The sequence below is a fragment of the Phaseolus vulgaris genome, chromosome 9 (assembly GCF_000499845.2).
Source record: "Phaseolus vulgaris cultivar G19833 chromosome 9, P. vulgaris v2.0, whole genome shotgun sequence".
Lineage (NCBI taxonomy): Eukaryota > Viridiplantae > Streptophyta > Magnoliopsida > Fabales > Fabaceae > Phaseolus > Phaseolus vulgaris.
The window spans coordinates 32661740-32680237 of record NC_023751.2 but is presented as its reverse complement, the minus strand read 5'-3'; the positions used below and the strand labels follow the sequence as shown (position 1 = coordinate 32680237).

General features: G+C 32.3%; 1 protein-coding gene across 1 annotated transcript; it reads left to right on the top strand.

Annotated features, from left to right (window-relative positions):
* Positions 1-1570: 1570 nt before the first annotated feature.
* On the top strand, positions 1571-18067 carry LOC137820179 (cation-chloride cotransporter 1). The gene is made up of 13 exons (XM_068624090.1): positions 1571-1949; positions 2267-2413; positions 3209-3287; positions 3473-3564; positions 6474-6588; positions 7290-7390; positions 7543-7604; positions 8807-9034; positions 10616-10730; positions 12200-12394; positions 12997-13397; positions 15406-15567; positions 16814-18067. Exons 1-13 carry the CDS (start codon positions 1762-1764, stop codon positions 17905-17907), a joined length of 2979 nt encoding a protein of 992 aa, XP_068480191.1. The 5' UTR covers positions 1571-1761; the 3' UTR covers positions 17908-18067.
* The last annotated feature ends 431 nt before the right edge of the window (positions 18068-18498 follow it).

The following is an 18498-nucleotide window of genomic DNA, read 5'->3' as shown; positions in this document are numbered from 1 at the left end:
TCTATCATAACAAAAGTTTGTTGGACTTATTATGTCACTACTATCAAACTACTCATAAATATACACGAGTTGGAGGGTCTTAACGTAATAGAGTGTGTTAAAGATCCCACATCTATTAGAGATAAAAAAAATTTATAATATACAAATGAATGTAAACCTCATTTCATGAGTTAGTTTCATAAGATTAGATTGGACTTAGATAATGTAACAAATACCATTTTCAAAACTTTAACATCTAAATTGTTAAGGTAAAGTAAATTTCATAATATTGAAAAGTTAATATATACATAAATATTATTTTTTTAATTGTGTGGAATCTTATAGACATAATATATTATTTATAAGGAATTTAAGAATGTACGTAGGACGAATATGAAAATTAAGTTATTTTATTTGTTAATAATATATATAAATCATATCATTTGTAGTTACACGTGTTCTATGCCATATTTAATCTCTTTGACTATTACTATTTTCTTCTCACAACCTTATCTATTTCTCTTAAATCACTCATATTTTTCAACATCATACTAACACATTATATATTTAATATTTAATCAGCATTATTCTCCAAAACTACACTGCAAACCATCTATTATATATTTATTATTTAATCATTTTTTTAAATATAGACTTACGTAATACTTCTTTTTCACTAGTCTATTATAACCAAAATTATTATTTTTTGAGTAAACTTGAAATAAAATAGTTATGAGATAATAATTTTATTTGAAAGTAAAAATAAGAAAAATAGTATTATGAAGTTGAAAGAAAAAAAATCCTTTTGATGACTACAAATTTTTAGATTTATATGAACATTTTTTTTAATAGAAACTTTATACAAACTCAACTATTATCAAACACACAACTGAAATACCGAACACCTTCTTGACCTGGTTCATGTTTTGAATATTTCTTACTCTATATTATAACCTCAAATGGTAATATTTTATAAGGTAAAGTATTTTTTTATCCTTCTAAAATTTCAAAATTTGGTTTAGTTCCTATAAATTGTTTATTTATTTTTTAGTTGACCTTATTTCAAAATATATTACTTTTAAGTCTTTGAAGTGATCCATATAAAACTTTATAAACTAAAAGAACTAAAGGTAAATATTTTAAAATGACGAAAACAAAACTAAAAGTAATAAATATTTTTATTACCATACAAAAACTGAGTTAAATTAGTCAGCTTATATTAAAAGAAACATTAATATTTTTTTATATAATATTGATTCATTAAACAATATATAATCAATATAAATAAGAAATATTAAATTAACTTTGATAATGCAAATTGTGGATAGTCAAATACTAAAACTAGTTTAACTCATAGGTTATAAGTATAAAACCCAAATTACGCTATCCTGGGTGGGTTTAGATATATCCATTAAACTGTATATATATATATATATATTTATTTATTTTTAATTTTTTTAATTTTTTCGAACAGGAATAGTTAAACTGCATATTAATTAATTCGATCCAAAATGATTTTATAGAAACTAATAATTTATTCAAAAATTGTGTCCAAAATTAACAATTTATTTTCCTCCCTCCAAACACACATAAATATAAATTTCTTCGTTATACTATTCTCTTTCCTTGCGGTCTTACTCTTACCCATTCGCATTTCATTCTCTTAAGCAAACAAACAAACAAAAAAAGACTATAGAACGCTGGATCTGAATTTTCTGTTGCTTATTCTCTCTTTTTCTATTTACCATTTCTGATTCAGATTTGCGATTTGGATCTGAGAAAATGGATCGAGAAAATGGCGACGGTGACATTGAAGGCGGTGGCGGCGATGATGGTTTTCGTTCGTCGATTGGCCGCAAGTATCGTCCTGTGTTGGCCAATGATCGTGCGGTGCTCGAAATGTCTTCCATAGATCCGGGATCTTCTTCTTCTTCCACTTCTGCATTTGCAGATCATCCTCCCAATCTAAGGTATTCGCACTGTTCCATCTCCGCCAATTTCTTGTCTCGCGATTGTGTCGATTTCATTTCGTTTCGTAATCAGAAACTTGCGCTTTACCGGAGGAATGGGGCGATGTTTTGACCTGCTATTGCTTGCGATTGAAACAAGTGAGATTTTGTATGTGAGAGTGCGTGTTGTGAAGCTAGTCACTTGTGTCGAGTTGATTTGGTGTGTGAGTGCGACTGTGTGTTGTTGTGAAGGAAATAAAGTTAGTCCATTGTGATGAGTTGATGTTGTTATTGGGTTTATTCTGAGTTTTTTCTTCTTCTTTTACCTATGTGGTCAGAAAAGTGAAAACTAGTGTTAATGGGAGTTCGGATGCTAAAGAAGGGAACGCTCTTCATCAACAGCAACCTAATGGAACCCAGCAGCAGGAATCTAAACTGGAACTGTTCGGTTTCGATTCACTTGTCAACATTCTTGGTCTCAAAAGGTATATGGGACTTGCTTGCTGCTACCGATACTCATTTTCAGCTAGTAGATGTTTTTTTAAGTTTACATAGTTTGTTTTTCAGGTTTTATACTTAAACTTTACCGTGTGAATAGGGAACTTTACCATTTCTTCAAAATTCTAATGCATTAAACTTGAATTGCTTTCACTTCAAGTTGTTTATTTTTCAAATGTTTTGTTTGGATAGGACAATTCAAATTTATTTGAATCTTAATTTTCTTGTTTGGATGAAATATTTCAGTTTCACTAACTAAATACAAAAAATACCAAATACAAAAATTACCATCAAATAATAGTATTGATGATGATTGAAAAAATGATTCCTTTAGACATCGAACAAAAAGAACCATTATAAATTCTTTGTAAAAGTAAATTACCTTTTAAAAATTTCTCATCCGTGAACTCTATTAAACTCTTTGCACAGCTGAATTTGAGAGTGGATAGGATATGCTTTGAAGATGACCTTGTTTTTGGTTTCTTTTAGTCATAAGCATTCGCTACTATTTAGCTGCGAGAAATTTACTGCAATGAATTTGTTTAAGGTTTTACTTATATATTTTTATAATTATCTGGTTATTGTAAAGGGATTTGAATGTTTTTTTAACTAAAAGAGCAACCACCCTTAAAAATGGAACAAACAGATGGGCCCTAGTTTGTTTCTTACACTGGAGGGGTGTCTCCTATCAATGATATTGTGATTTGATTTTAGTTCTAGAATTTTTCCTGGTTTTCTGATTTCAAAGAACTTTTTGTTGACTTTAATCTGTCCTTCTCTAGTATGACTGGTGAGCACGTTGCACAACCAACCAGTCCTAGAGACGGTGAGGATATATCCATCACTGCTGGCTTGCCAAAGGTATGCTATTTTCTCGAGTATAATTTTACTCCCTTTATTTGCATCTCATCTACTCTCTTGATAACAATGGCATCATATTAGAATGTTTTCTGTTAGATTAGCTGTATATAATGTCACTAAAAAATAAAAATTATGTGCATTACCTATTTTTTGTCTTGACATAACATGTTTATTTAATTCTGCAGCCTTCTGCTCCCAAACTTGGTACACTAATGGGCGTATTTATTCCATGTATACAAAGCATTTTGGGCATCATCTACTACATTCGTTTCTCTTGGTAACTTGTAAATCGCTTTAAATCTCACATCATATATGATAATGTTTAGGCTTTGTGGTATTAAATATCTGATTATTGGAGAATGATTATTTGAAATTTAAAATTTTCTCAAGCAATCAGATATTATAATTTGGTATTCAAATACAATTTAACAATTCAGATTCAAGTTTAAATGGACAGAACCCATATCTTCCTTATTTATCACGTATTTTGAGTGAATGATTGTTCATTTGAAAATTTCTAGTGCCTTGTAACTACAGTTTGAAGTTAAAATCTGATCCACTTGTTAGATATGATCAAAATAGTGACAAATGTAGTTTTCCAAATCCCAACATAGCTATTTGTCTTAGTTTTGAAACATTTCCATGATGAATACCTTTGGAATATTTATTTGTTTTCTTTTTTCTGAAGTAAAGGTTATTTGTTAAGATTGAATAACTTATTTATTTGAGCATTATAGTAAAGCTTATACCATTAAATAGGGAACTTAGACTATTAGTAATTTTACCCGTCTGTATCATAATCTTATGATTCATGTTTCGAATCTTCCGATTTGATATATTTTAGCTATCTACCAATTCATTTCTCAAGATAAATCTTAAATGAACATGTATCTTATGATACATGAATCGATGTATGTAAGTTTTATCACCAATACGATACAACAATTCATATGCTTTTCACTTTTTCACCAATTCTGGTGAAAAAAATTTAAAAAGTCATGCGAGCTTAAATTTTTAAATGAAAAGGAATTTGAAAGAACACTTGTGAACTTATCTTATGGTTATTCCATCTCTATTTGTCATTCACTAATTCAATATGCTCACTCTATTTAGCTATTTGATTGTTTTATTCCCATTATTCTAAAATAAAGACTTCACAAACTTAGATATAACTCATTGCCTAAGTTGTTTGGCCTCATCTACATTAAACATATATATAATCTATATGATATATTATGCAAAATTCATAAAATCACTGAAGGGTCCATGATTCAAATCTTGATTTGGTAACCTTTGTGTCCATTGTCTTCTTTTAGCACAATTTACAAGTCTATTTGATTTGAGAAAACATACTTTGTTTCCAGTTGAAAAGTGAAAATCGTATTGCTGTTTTCACCATTTTTTGTACAAAATTTGAAAATACGATTTTTTTTGTAATTTTAGTTAGCAAGAAATGAGAACTAAAATGCTTTTTCAAACCAAATAGGTTCTAATTTTGTCAGAAATGTTGTTAGAGATGATAGAAAATGGGAAGACCTTTACAAGTCTATTTTAGTTGAAGAGAAGGAAAAGGGTTAAACTGTGATCAGCATGTGACCGGGTAGTTAGTTATTTATTTCAGTTAGTGAGCAAGGACATAATAAATAGGTCCTTAGTTGTAAGCGAGAACAATTTTTGACAAATTAAAGTGATAAATGGATGTTGCCAGTGTGAAAAGGAGAGTGCTCCTTTTTGGGGTAATTTTGTTTACCCTGGTGCCTTTGTGAGTTTGTGTGGAGTGTGTGAAATGATACAAAAGTAATTATTGCAGCAAAGGGTGTGTTTGTGATCAGGAGTGTGCTTCCTGACAATTGGTTCGATCTGCCAGATTTGATCATGATGGGGAATCGAGTGGGAATGTTAGAGAAATCGGTTAGTGAGCAAAGAGTGACATTAGCAGATCTTGAATATATCAAGAAATCTCTCAAGACAGAGTAATCAGAAAAATCATTCTATGGAAGGGGTTACTTCAGTGAATCAGATTGATCAATCCTCAGAAGAAGAGGAGGTCAGTTGGTATGAAGGGGAGTCTCTAAGATGATCTTGGACCGACAAAGTGGAGTTACCTACTTTTGAAGGGCAAGATCCTTTGGAATAGCTTGCAAGGGTAGAAATATTTTTGAAGTTCAACAAATCAGGCCTTCTAAAATGTTAAAGCTGGCTTTGATTGGTATGGAAGGGAATGCTGTTCACTGGTTCCAATATTGGTGCTGGAAGACCAAGACCCCTTGGAAAGGGTTCTCAGAAGCCTTGATGAGGAGATTTAGAGATAAAGGCAGAGTGTTGGTGTATGAGGGATTGACATTGCTGACACAAAAGGGAGGGGTACAATAACTGGTAACAAAAGTACCCCTTAAAGGAGCACTCTCCTTTTCAGACTGGCAATATCCAGTAACCACTTTAATTAGTCAAAAACTGTTCCCACTTGACTTATTTATTATATCTTCATTCACTAACCAAAATAACTAACTACCTGGTCACATACTAATCACAAATACTTGCCTTTTTTTCTTTCCCATTTTCTATTTACCTACCAACATTTTTAACAATATCCAACCAAAGGGGGTTAGTTAAGTTTCTGGTAAAGATTAGTTATCGATAATATCATTACATACTTCGAACTATATGGTTACAAAAAAGGGCTCTAAGCTTCCAAAACTTCTAATCCTCAAATTTATAACGAAGAAAATCAATCATAATTGATTCAACATCCTGACATGAACTCTTCATGAGTTTGACTTTGGGAACAACACTGTGTGTTAGATTGGCATGGACATTTAACATTTATGGTTACTTTTATCAACTGCTTTTAGTAATTCTATCAATTATGTAACAGAACCTATGATGTGATTCTTATGAGAAATACTAGAAGATGAATTAGTGATACACACACACACATAATATATACACCATGCACAATCCAATACCATCCATAAGTACATATGTGTAGCATATTTCATTGTCTATTTGTCCTAATCAGAATGTATTATATGTATTAATAAATTGATCATTATTCATTATTTTCTGTGATACTGTATTTTAATTATTATAATATTTGTTTGATCCCCTTGGTGTTTTCAATTTGATTGAGTTGGATACTTTAAACTAGCTAAACATTGGATGTTTTCATAACTGTCATTATTGTAGGATTGTTGGCATGGCTGGCATAGGAGAGACATTGTTGCTTGTTTCTTTATGTGGCACCTGTACATTCCTTACTTCAATATCATTGAGTGCTATTGCAACCAATGGTGCCATGAAGGTAAGCACTGTATGAGTAAGTTGAAGTACTGCTTATTTGCTATGACTACAGTTTTTACAAAATCTGATTGTTAAAACTTAGTATACTTCATATAGCTTTCTTTTTTAACTTTTATTTGGATTATTCACAAATTTAAACTGTACTTGTTAGTTAAATTGAAAAAGGAGTTTGCTGTCATGTCTTGCTCAAGTTGAGGCATAATGATTTGTGACAAGAATGGATGAGTATTTATTTAAGGACTCTTACGTACATTGGATACAATTGGACTAACTAGAGTTTTTTTTCTTAAAACCAGAAACCTTTTTAAGGACTCCGTGTGGTCTTATGACAAAAATAATTACAAGTATTTTCCTTTTAGTTGGAGTAAGCTATGCGATTATTATTAAATGCACCATTGTGTTTTGTCAAAATCAAGTATTTTAAGAAAGGTCTCTTAGATCTAAGGCAGCGTTTGACCCAACTTTGTTAGATCTCCTTAAAAGGAAATATTAGGCGGCACAATTTTATTTCTTGTGTGTTCTATGAGATTTTTTTTATGTATTTCTTTATCTTTCCTTTTAGCTTAAATTTTTGTTTGAAATAACTCACAATAAAAAATCTTTTTAAGTGATCAAGTGTAAAAGGGATAGCATTTTATTTTTCCAAAAATTTGAGTAAATCTAGATGCATTAATAATTCATACTTTCTTCTGTGTTGTGTAGGGTGGGGGACCTTACTATCTAATAGGTCGAGCCCTTGGTCCTGAAGTTGGAGTTAGCATTGGTCTATGCTTCTTCCTTGGAAATGCAGTTGCCGGAGCACTGTAAGTGTATACTATGAATCTCTTTTAATTTTAATCTCTTAAAAGGAAAACCGGCTAGAAGGGTTATGTATGTAACCAAATTGTAGTTATGATAGCTGATATGTACCATGAAATTAATTCTGAAGTTCGTTGTCTGTTGCTTATGATTCTAGTTATGTATTGGGAGCTGTAGAAACGTTTTTGAAAGCAGTTCCTGCTGCTGGGATTTTTAGAGGTAACAAGTCTAATTATTTTGGAATTAACTGTTTCTTATGCATATTATTCCTTTTCATTTGCAAACATGTTATTTATTAGTTGCTGAAGGTTGGTGCTTTGTGGTTTTAATTGAGCATATATACCCTCCCATTGTCATTATCATTTACTCTCTTCATCACATAATAAGCATCGTGTAAGTAAAAAAAAATAAGTGTTATTTTAGCCTTTTTTCAATGTAATATTAATTTTTTTCCCTAATTTTGCAAAATTGGCATACTGAAATTATAGAATTTTATAATTGTGCTAACATATATATGAGCTATAAAGAGATTTTTTTTATATGCAACGTGAAAAGGGATCGAGTTGTTCCAAACGTTACTATGTTAAAGTTACTGTGTATCTTCTTCATCTTCACCTTTCATTTTTTTTAATCTAAGCGTTTTATTGAGTAACTAATATTAGTGTTAGGGTTTAAACATTTTTATAGCAGAAAACACCTCATCCCATAGATCAGATATTACACACAACACAAATATAGCCTAGAGTGGATTGGCCACTAGCGCCCAACATCAACACTTAGACCCATAGATTAGAAGGAATTGAAGGATAGAGATGTTTTAGAGTTAGTTTGGGTTATTTGTTTCCTCCACTCTCTCTCTCTCTCTCTATATATATATATATATATATAGTTACTTTAATGGTTGTCATTTATTACATGTCAGAAAGACCAGAAAGGTTTCAATAGCTATTGGAAATGTTTCTATTTTAAAAAATAAGTTTGAATAGAACTAGATGGTAGATTGGAATAATCAAAGCATGTAGTGGTGCAAATAAATTGTGCTTAAAGGCCATCCAACTATGATTAATTTTTCTCATCACATTTTTCCTTGGTGACTATAATTTAGGACCCTTTGCATTGTTAGCCATGATGAAGGGGAAAGCAAGAGTCACTGTTCTCTTTTTAGATTAATAAAAACAAAGCAGTATTTTTTTCTTTTATTGGTGTACTGTTACATTGTTTTGTGTTCAATAATGTCCTTTTCATTTCTTTGATGTTGGGGTTTGTATAGGACGAATGGGTGTAATGATTTATTATTGTTTAGGGTTATGTTTTATTGTTGTGAGCATTAAGTTTGAAGTGAGCAATTTGATCATGTAATGATTTATTATTATTGTTATTAGTATTATATAATTATATATTTATTTGTATTGCAAGTGCAGAGACTGTTACACAAGTTAATGGGACTGCGGTGGCACAACCAATAGAGAGTCCAAGTTCTCATGACTTGCAAATATATGGGATTATTGTGACTATTTTGTTATGCTTTATTGTATTTGGAGGTGTGAAGATGATAAATCGGGTTGCACCTGCTTTTCTCATTCCTGTTTTATTTTCACTCGTGTGCATATTTTTGGGAGTTCTTTTGGCAAGGAAGGATCATCCTACAGGTTTATTTTTTCTCTGTCCCCTTTTCCCAATTTTCCATCGCTTACTTTCCCTTTTGCAGTCACTTTCCTGTTAAAGGAAGCCATATTTTAGCTTCCTCCTAGGCTTAGCTTACATGTAGACTGTTTTGTGTAGGCACTTTCACAATTCGGTAACACTTGGGTTGATTTTCAGGAATGTGAAACATAAATTTTGGGCCTTTTGCGTCATTTAATTTCTTGTTAGGGTAAGACTATGTGTCTCCTTTACACATAACAAGCTGTTTGAAATGAAAGGAACATAAGGAACATTGATTATATTTCATAGCCATAACTAAATATTCCAGAATAAGAACTTGAAACACTTTTGATTTCAGTTTAATGGATCTGGAAACACTTTATCTATCCAAATCTAAATCTAAAAGGGAAAACTAATTTTGAGTGAATATACTTGAGTGCCTAATCCAGACATAGTTAAATTATACAGACACATAGATAATTAATACAGTGTATGGATTACAAAATATAATAATAAGATCATCATAATTTCCTAAGGTACACAGAACAACTGCTACATATAAAGTTTTAAATTATTTATAATCATAACATACCTAACCCAAGGTTCTCATTTTACGTGTGTGCTTTAGTTATTTTATTTTGGACAAATTATTCTTGTTGGCAAGATTTGTGTAAGAGCTTTTCATTAAAGAAGTATTTCTCCAAATTTAAATGTTACCAAACACTCTTGGAACTTCTATTTTAAAGGAAATTCTTTTATTGATGGAGAAGCTATTGAGTTTCAGTCTCTTATTTCTTTCTTTGAATGGTTCTACACATTTTCTGTCAATGCAGATGGGGCCATTTGAACCCTTTATTCTCTTTGTTGTCTTTGCAGTCCTTAATTAGGTTTCTAATTTACTCTCAAATCATCAGCCTTTTCATGTCAAATGAAGGGATGTCAATAGCTATTGGTTTATTTTGTGAACCTTAGGAACCTCCAAACCAATCCAACTTCTTGAAGGTTTGGTTTGGGTGTTCTGATAAAGAATGGTGACCTGATAGTGTTAGTTTAAAGTCATGTTTTTTCTCTCTTCTGATTATGTGTGTAATTTTTGGAATGATTATTTCAATTTTCTGATGTGGCCCCGCGACTTGACCTGGACAATCCAATAGTAATCAAGGTTAACCATAAAAAATCCACAGAAAAATTATCCGAATTCATTGTGTTTGGACCAAAAGTTTGCCAAACTTGACCCCATCCAAGCCTATAAAATGTATTTGGAAGTCCAAATCTGAATAAAATCATGTTCTTTGTTTGGAAAGCGATATTAAATAGGAATAGGATTACCTTTTCCTTTTTGGAAGCAAATAAACAAAATTTAGAGAAGAGAATAAGGGTATAATGTTTTATTTGAAATTAGTAATAAGAAAATTTTGAGCAGAAGCAGAAAAGAGAATCAAATCTAGCCAATAATTAGGAAAACAACTCCATGGTGTTGTTGAGGAATTCTTTCCTTTCATTCTTCCATCTTTTTGTTTTTCAGATTTACTTTTACTGATTTAATTCAATTCATTTCCCCCCTCTTTTTACCTTAATTAATCCAGAGGGAATTGTTGGGCTGAATTCAAAGACATTTAGGGACAATTGGAGTTCAGATTATCAAAAGACTAATGATGCTGGAATTCCACAACCTGATGGTTCGACAACCTGGGATTTCAAGTAAGATTTTTTAACTTTTTCTCATTTAACCATATACCCCTTCTATTCTGCCATTCAAACTTTCACTGCGACATGAGAAGCCTAAACAATTTGGGTTTTACTCTGTCCATAAATAATTTGTGAGCAAAGTGTTTCTAACTTTTGACAATTGACCAAGTTCTTTGTGGTGTATCGGAGAAACTGACTCAAAGAGTTGAATTAGACTAATTCTGCAGATGTAATGGCTGAATGCAATGATTATGTTCCTCAATTTTTTATTTTATTTTTAGTTCGTGTAAATTCTACCTATTGAAGTTGAAAATGATTTCATTAACCTTTTATCCAAACATTTTAATTTTTGTTGGTGGAGTTTTTTAAAAGTGTTTTATTTCATCTTTTTAACTAGTTTGTTGAAATTCTTTGCTTGGATAACGTAGTGCACAAAGTTCCCAACTTGAATTTGGGGAAGTTAGATGTATACAGCCTCAATTTCTCTAAGAGAGGCTGTTTGTAGGATTTGAACCTATTACTTCCAGGACCAAGAGTCACTCTTGGATTTTATGCTGAGTTGATAAGGGTGTTAGACAGTTCAAAATATTTGTTATTGTTGACCTATCATGAATGTAGTTATAGTCGTGTAATTACAATTATAGGATCTGTGCAGACCTCCTACTAACCAAGGTCTACTCCTTAATGAAGGAGATGGAAAGTAGAGAAATGTGGCAGTGACAGAATCAGGAATATCAAATTAGTGACAGAATCAGGAATATCAAATCAGGAATTCCTATGGCTGATAAATAATGAGAGGATTTGGTTCCTGATGGGTGGGATTAGATATATGTGAAGAGCAGGGAGAGTTTGTGAATGTGAGAGTATGTGGGAGAATTGTGTAAAGTAACCTTCAAAGAGCTACACTATTTTTTATTTTTCCTATAGTTAACTATGAGCATTTTTTTTTGTTTTCACCATTTTCTGACTCCGAGCTAATATCATGTTAATGTTTATACAGCTTAGTTTTATTGGCCTATAGCTTAATTTTCTTATAAAATATATAATGTTATATTTCAGCTGCATGTGGCTTCAATATTTGCTTGCAACACGCTATATGACAGTGGAATTTCAGCTTTTTGTGATTTTCCATCATTTGCTATTTATAACAGTATACAATGATATGTTTTTTAAACAGTATTTTTGAAGCATGGAAACTCTTAATAGTTTACAATTTGCATACTAGGGCTTTGTGAGTTCTCCTAGAAGGCCAAGTTTGGCAACCTTGGTGGAAGAGTTGGGGAAAGAATTTCATTTCATCACCTTAAAATAGCATTGCTGTCCATATAATTAAAACCATTCACAAATAAACAGGTCCCTTAGATAGGGACCAAACCATTCATAATTAAAGCAGGTCCCTTAGATAGGGAACAATTTGATGAAAAAATTGCTAGTTTATTATATTTCATATTTTATAATTCTGATTTTCTTTTTTCTCCCAGTTCATTGGTAGGCCTCTTTTTCCCTGCTGTGACGGGAATAATGGCAGGTTCTAATCGATCATCTTCACTGAGAGATACTCAGCGATCAATTCCTGTTGGAACTTTAGCAGCAACTCTTACAACTAGTTGTCTGTATCTTGTTTCTTTGGTATTGTTTGGCTCCGTTGCCAGCAGAGAGAAGCTTTTAACGGACAGGTAATTTTTGGTTAAGAATTTGTTCGTGTAGTTTTTCTTGATATAAAAAGAATTTGTAGTATTTCAGTCATTACAGTTTATTTTCTTATTTATTTAATTAGGACTAACATCCCTAATTTCCCACTTACCTTCTGATGTACAGATTTGTAGCCAAAAGTACTTAGGTTAGCATTCATTTCAATGTTCATATATACCTTGTACTGACTGATGTAAATGATCAGAATATAGTAATATCATTCAAGTTCTCTTTTTAAAAGTAAATTTATTGAGGAACCTGAGAAAAAATTGAATAGGGTCAGGCTTCCTCATAACAACAGAAAAAGGAAAATAAAAAACAAGATTCAAGGATTAGCTCAAAATGTCTATTCTATCTGAATGTTGATAAATCCCCTTTTTATCTCTACCTTTTTGTTTGTATTTGGAAGTATTTTATCCCTTATTAGTATGTATCTGATCTTTGGGAGGATGGTTTGGATTAATTAGGAATATTAGTATTTTATGTTTTAAAATAAATTATAGAGATATGTATATATTAAGAATATTATATCTGTCCTTGCCATTTTGGATACTGGTTTGAAGTCTGATTTTGAGCTTTTATGCAGGCTACTCACAGCTACAATTGCATGGCCTTTTCCTTCATTAATTAAAATTGGAATTATTCTTTCGACTATGGGTGCTGCTCTTCAGAGCCTGACTGGTGCCCCACGTCTGCTCGCAGCAATAGCCAATGATGATATTTTACCTATTTTGAACTACTTTAAAGTTGCAGATGGCGGTGAACCACATGTTGCTACCTTTTTCACTGCTTTCTTGTGTATCGGATGTGTCATTATTGGGAATCTGGATCTTATCACTCCAACTGTAACTATGTTTTTCCTTCTATGTTACACTGGTGTCAACTTATCCTGCTTCCTTCTCGATCTACTAGATGCCCCTAGTTGGCGTCCTCGGTGGAAATTTCACCATTGGAGTACGTCCCTTGTGGGAGCATTACTATGCATAGGTATGCTGTCTCCCTTTGTTTTTTCCAATTAGTTTAGTCAGTTGTTTCTTATCTCATTATATTCAGATGTGAAGAATCTTTCTGTTTTAGATTTGGTGCACTAAAGACACCAACTGTAGCATACCATCATGTATGGCACTATGGGTGTGTCTGACAAGCTTTAGGGAACTTATTCTAGTTTGTCAAAATAGTTTGACTCATCGACTCATGAAGTTTTATGGACAAATTTATTATATAAGCTCTCATGTAACTAAAGCTTATTAAATAAATGCTTCATTTAATTGTTTACCCAAACACACCATATACGACATTTTAGACAAAAAGGATATGGTGAGAACTGAGAAACCCTGTATTGAGTGTATTTTAGTGTATATAACCCTACATTGAAGACTTACGGTAAAAGTGGAAAGGCCTATGTATGTACACTACTGATATTACATCTTTAAGGTGCAAACCTAGCTTTGTTATGTATAATAACTACGATTAAAAGCCAACACATACAAATGAATGGGATGGCTATTAACTAGCTGCTACTTTACCATTGGTCAAGCTGCACATAATAATCATATGCACCAATCTTGTTTCAGGTATATGTAGCTATTGTGAGGAGCTTTGAGAGAATTTTTAAATGTCTCCCAGTTGTTTATTAGAATTGGTGAAAGCTTGTAGCACGTTCCCCTTTATATGTTTCTCTTGTATGAAATGACTACTGTATATGTTTTGTTCATTAATAGAAAATTTGATTGTATATGGGGATTGTGTCGAAAGAAGCTTAGTTATTACATATTTTACCTAACCTGATTCACTTATTCAAGCATTAGTGTTGAAACAGTTTGTTTTTAGTGAATGGTATTAGAGCAGTAAGTATACTCAGAGTATTAAAGGAAAGGCTGGGGAATGGTTTCAAAGGTGCCTATTTCCAACTAGCATTTTGTAGCCTTTAGTCCCTAGGGTAAAATTTTTATTCTATAAGATAAATGAGGATATGAAATTTTCATTTTTCCCATCCCATTCCATTTTTCTGGTAATGGATAATGATTCCTGGTTCTAATGCAATTCCTTATTTTTGTTTTGGTTTTTTCACTAACATAGTATTGTTCATTCCATGCATATAAAGCATGGAATGCAATCTGATAGGATGCGGCCCACTATTACAAATGTTTATGAGAGAAGAAATATGGGAAATGGAAATAAAGCTATTTGATGTTAGTTACACATAGTTAGGAGTTAGTTAAGAGTAAGAGAGGTTTGTATAAAAATAAACTAAGGAGAGATAATCAGACAAGGACAGGAAATATGTTGTTGATAGGATTCTAGTCACTCGAAGAACGAAAACTATTATTTTCTATAATATCTTACATTTTAGAAATAAACACTGTTTCACTCTTTCTTCCTCAGGAAATTCATCTTGTTTTATTCTGATCAAGTTTCTATAATAATCACCTTTTTCACTTACCAAGGTGACATAAGTTCTATCAAAGAAAGATGGCATACTCTGTATTTTTATATTCCGAAGACTGCAAACAATTGCATTTCAATGATTATCACATGTAGACTGTAGAAAATGGTTGACCTTGTTCACAGAAAGATATTTGGTTGCCTGATAATGTTCTTTGCAACATGTCTCCAGTATTTACTGAGGCCCACTTGAGGCTTATTGTAAAGCTTGAGATCTGGATTGATAGGTGTTTCTGCAAGATTGGGCAGCCTCAATGCCAACAAAATATGAATTTGCCCAAATCTCTAATTTTAAAATGAATAGGATAATCACAGATCTAGTTCGTAGTTGATGTAATGGTCTATGTGAAGAGAGCAATGCATGCACAATCTTGAAATACTCCATTTTTTTCCCACGAATACTACAATTTAACATTGGGGTGAGTCTGAGGAATGAAGTATTGTTAATCTATACACAGTTTGCTATTATTCATTAGGTGCTTACTACTGCTACAAGAGTGTTCATCTTGAAACTTGATTTTGTGGTGATCATTACTTTTTTCCTTTGCAGTGATCATGTTCCTAATTTCCTGGTCATTCACCGTGGTATCTTTGGCCCTTGCAAGCCTCATATATAAGTACGTGAGCATTAAAGGAAAGGCTGGGGACTGGGGAGATGGTTTCAAAAGTGCCTATTTCCAACTAGCACTTCGTAGCCTTCGGTCCCTAGGAGGTATGTATCATTCAAATTTAATCACGTGCTCTCCTCAAGTAGATGATACAATACAGAAGAGAATAACATTGTTGAATTTGGCATCTATTTAAGATTGAATGGTCAATCACTAGTTTGTTCTCCTTTCAAAGGTTCCCTAACCCTGACATAGCTATTCGTTCTGATGATGTCTTATTCCTGTTATCTCGGAGAAGTTATTATTTTAGTTTATTTAGATTTTTCATCTCCTTTCACTCGGTTACCAATTCAGCTTGATCCTTTAATTTCAGTTTGAATGATTTCAAATTTAATTAAAAGACACATTGTGGAACACCTTGCACTAAGTTTCTGTTTTATTTTATATATTGAATTATGTTGTATAGAAATGCTCTTAATATTGATGATTAGGCTTGGAAATTTGTGTAATTATATTTTCATTTTTAAGAAAAGAAATCTCACTCCCACTGGAAAGACTATTTAGAATTATCTGTTTGAGAGTTTAAAACATTCTGACTTCTTCTCTCTGAATTATTAATGATGCAATCTGCATTCTTCATGGGATTATGGTAAGAAAAAAATCATGGTTCAAATTTCTCTAGATTCTTTTGGTGGGGGTTTTCTGTACAGGATTTGAATAAATTCTATTTTATAGAAGTAAACTTAGTTTGCATTTGAGATTCATCATGATTAGGACCTTTTATTATCGCAACAAATTGATTACTCATCCAGTTGTCCAATTAACGTTTCTCATCAAATGCCTTGTCAACCCCAATGGAAGAGGAAAGAAAGATGATCATTTAGAATATCTTTTATAAAGAAATGAATATTTATTATAGGCGTTGCAAGATAATGTTGAACAGAAATTCTTGACAGAATTTGGCTTGTCTATTTACGATAAATATTCATTTTGATAAATGTTTTCCAAATAAGCCATTACTAGTTACAGTTTGCTTGATTATAAATTTCAATCATAGCACTTGTAACTTAAAACTTGAATTGCTGTTACTTTCTCTGATATTGCATGTATTTCTCATGACCTAATTTATCATCTACATTTTTTAATATCTTGATCATTCAGAGTAAGAGTCTGATGATTCATATGTTAAAATTAAAAATTGTTAAGCAGTTTATTTTTAAAAATGTCAAAATAAATGTTTTTATAGAAAGAGCTTTATCGCATTATGATGCTCATTTTCTTTTTCTGTTAATGTATTTGTTATTGTAAACTTAGGTTCCCCTAGCAACTTATTTCCATTTATTTTTGTAGCAAACCAAGTGCACCCAAAGAATTGGTATCCAATTCCACTAATATTTTGCCGACCCTGGGGCAAACTGCCAGAAAACGTTCCCTGTCATCCCAAACTTGCAGATTTTGCCAATTGCATGAAGAAGAAAGGTCGAGGAATGTCCATATTTGTTTCTATACTAGATGGCGATTACCATGAATGTGCTGAAGATGCCAAAACTGCTTGTAAACAACTTAGCACCTACATTGATTACAAAAATTGTGAAGGTGTGGCTGAGATTGTTGTTGCTCCTAACATGTCTGAAGGCTTCCGTGGCATTATTCAGACAATGGGCCTGGGCAATCTCAAACCAAACATTGTGGTGATGCGTTACCCAGAAATTTGGCGAAGGGAAAACTTGACAGAAATCCCTGCCACCTTTGTTGGGATAATCAATGATTGCATTGTTGCAAACAAAGCTGTGGTTATAGTTAAGGGTCTTGATGAATGGCCGAATGAGTACCAGAGGCAGTATGGTACAATTGATTTGTACTGGATTGTAAGAGATGGTGGTCTCATGCTGCTTCTCTCTCAGCTCCTTCTTACCAAGGCGAGCTTTGAGAATTGTAAGATTCAGGTGTTTTGTATCGCAGAAGATGACGGGGATGCAGAGGGACTGAAAGCTGATGTGAAAAAATTCCTTTATGATCTTCGGATGCAAGCGGAAGTGTTTGTGATAACAATGAAATGGGATGCACAGATGGATGGGGGTGGTGGGTCTCCACAAGACGAGTCAACGGAAGCATTTACTAGTGCTCAGCAGAGAATTGAAGATTACTTAACCCAGATGAAGGTGGGAGCCCAGACAGAAGGTACTCCTCTAATGGCAGATGGTAAACCTGTGATTGTGAACGAGAAGCAGGTTGAGAAATTTCTTTACACAACACTTAAGCTGAATTCAATAATTTTGAGATATTCAAGAATGGCTGCTGTTGTATTGGTAAGTCTTCCTCCACCTCCACTGAGTCACCCAGCATACTTCTATATGGAATACATGGATCTGTTGCTGGAGAATGTACCAAGGATTTTGATTGTAAGAGGTTATCGTAGAGACGTTGTAACTCTATTCACGTAGTTTTAAGTGGATTCTAGGACACTAATCACATTTCTCCCTCACTGTTTATATTTTGTAGCTTACATGCAAGTGCTCATTCTTTGTACCAATTTTCTTGCTGAAGAGGGTCTTTTGTATTCACCAGTTTTAGAGGAAATATCAAATTATTTTCAACTTATAATTTTAATCCTTTACTATTCTCGCTTCCAAGGTGCATCAAAATAATGGCTATTAACATTTCGAACACCTTCAACTCCACCAAAAATAATTCCTCCTAATGCAATACGTCTGTTTTGTATGAAGGCCCACGCAAGAACACTTTTAGTTTGTGTATTGTTTCATGAATGACTCTTTCTTCATATATTTCTATATGTTATTATGTCATATTCTGGATTATATATTATTTTGGATTATATAATTTGAAGATTAATTTCAGATTCAGAATTAACTTATAGATTATATAATCTAAAATATTATTTTTTTAATTATGAAATCTGGACATGTATTTGAAAGATTAAATAATTCAGAAACTAATCTCATTTTATAAAAAACTTCTAGATTATATAATTTAGAAAAAGACTTTTGAATAACATGTAATCTGAAATATTAATA

Excerpts from the sequence above, each read along its gene's own strand:
- LOC137820179 (XM_068624090.1), top strand. The coding sequence starts at position 1,762 with ATGGATCGAGAAAATGGCGACGGTGACATTGAAGGCGGTGGCGGCGAT. Across the intron at positions 7,605-8,806 it reads TGCTGCTGGGATTTTTAGAG|AGACTGTTACACAAGTTAAT; the intron begins GTAACAAGTCTA and ends TTGCAAGTGCAG. Across the intron at positions 15,568-16,813 it reads TAGCCTTCGGTCCCTAGGAG|CAAACCAAGTGCACCCAAAG; the intron begins GTATGTATCATT and ends TTATTTTTGTAG.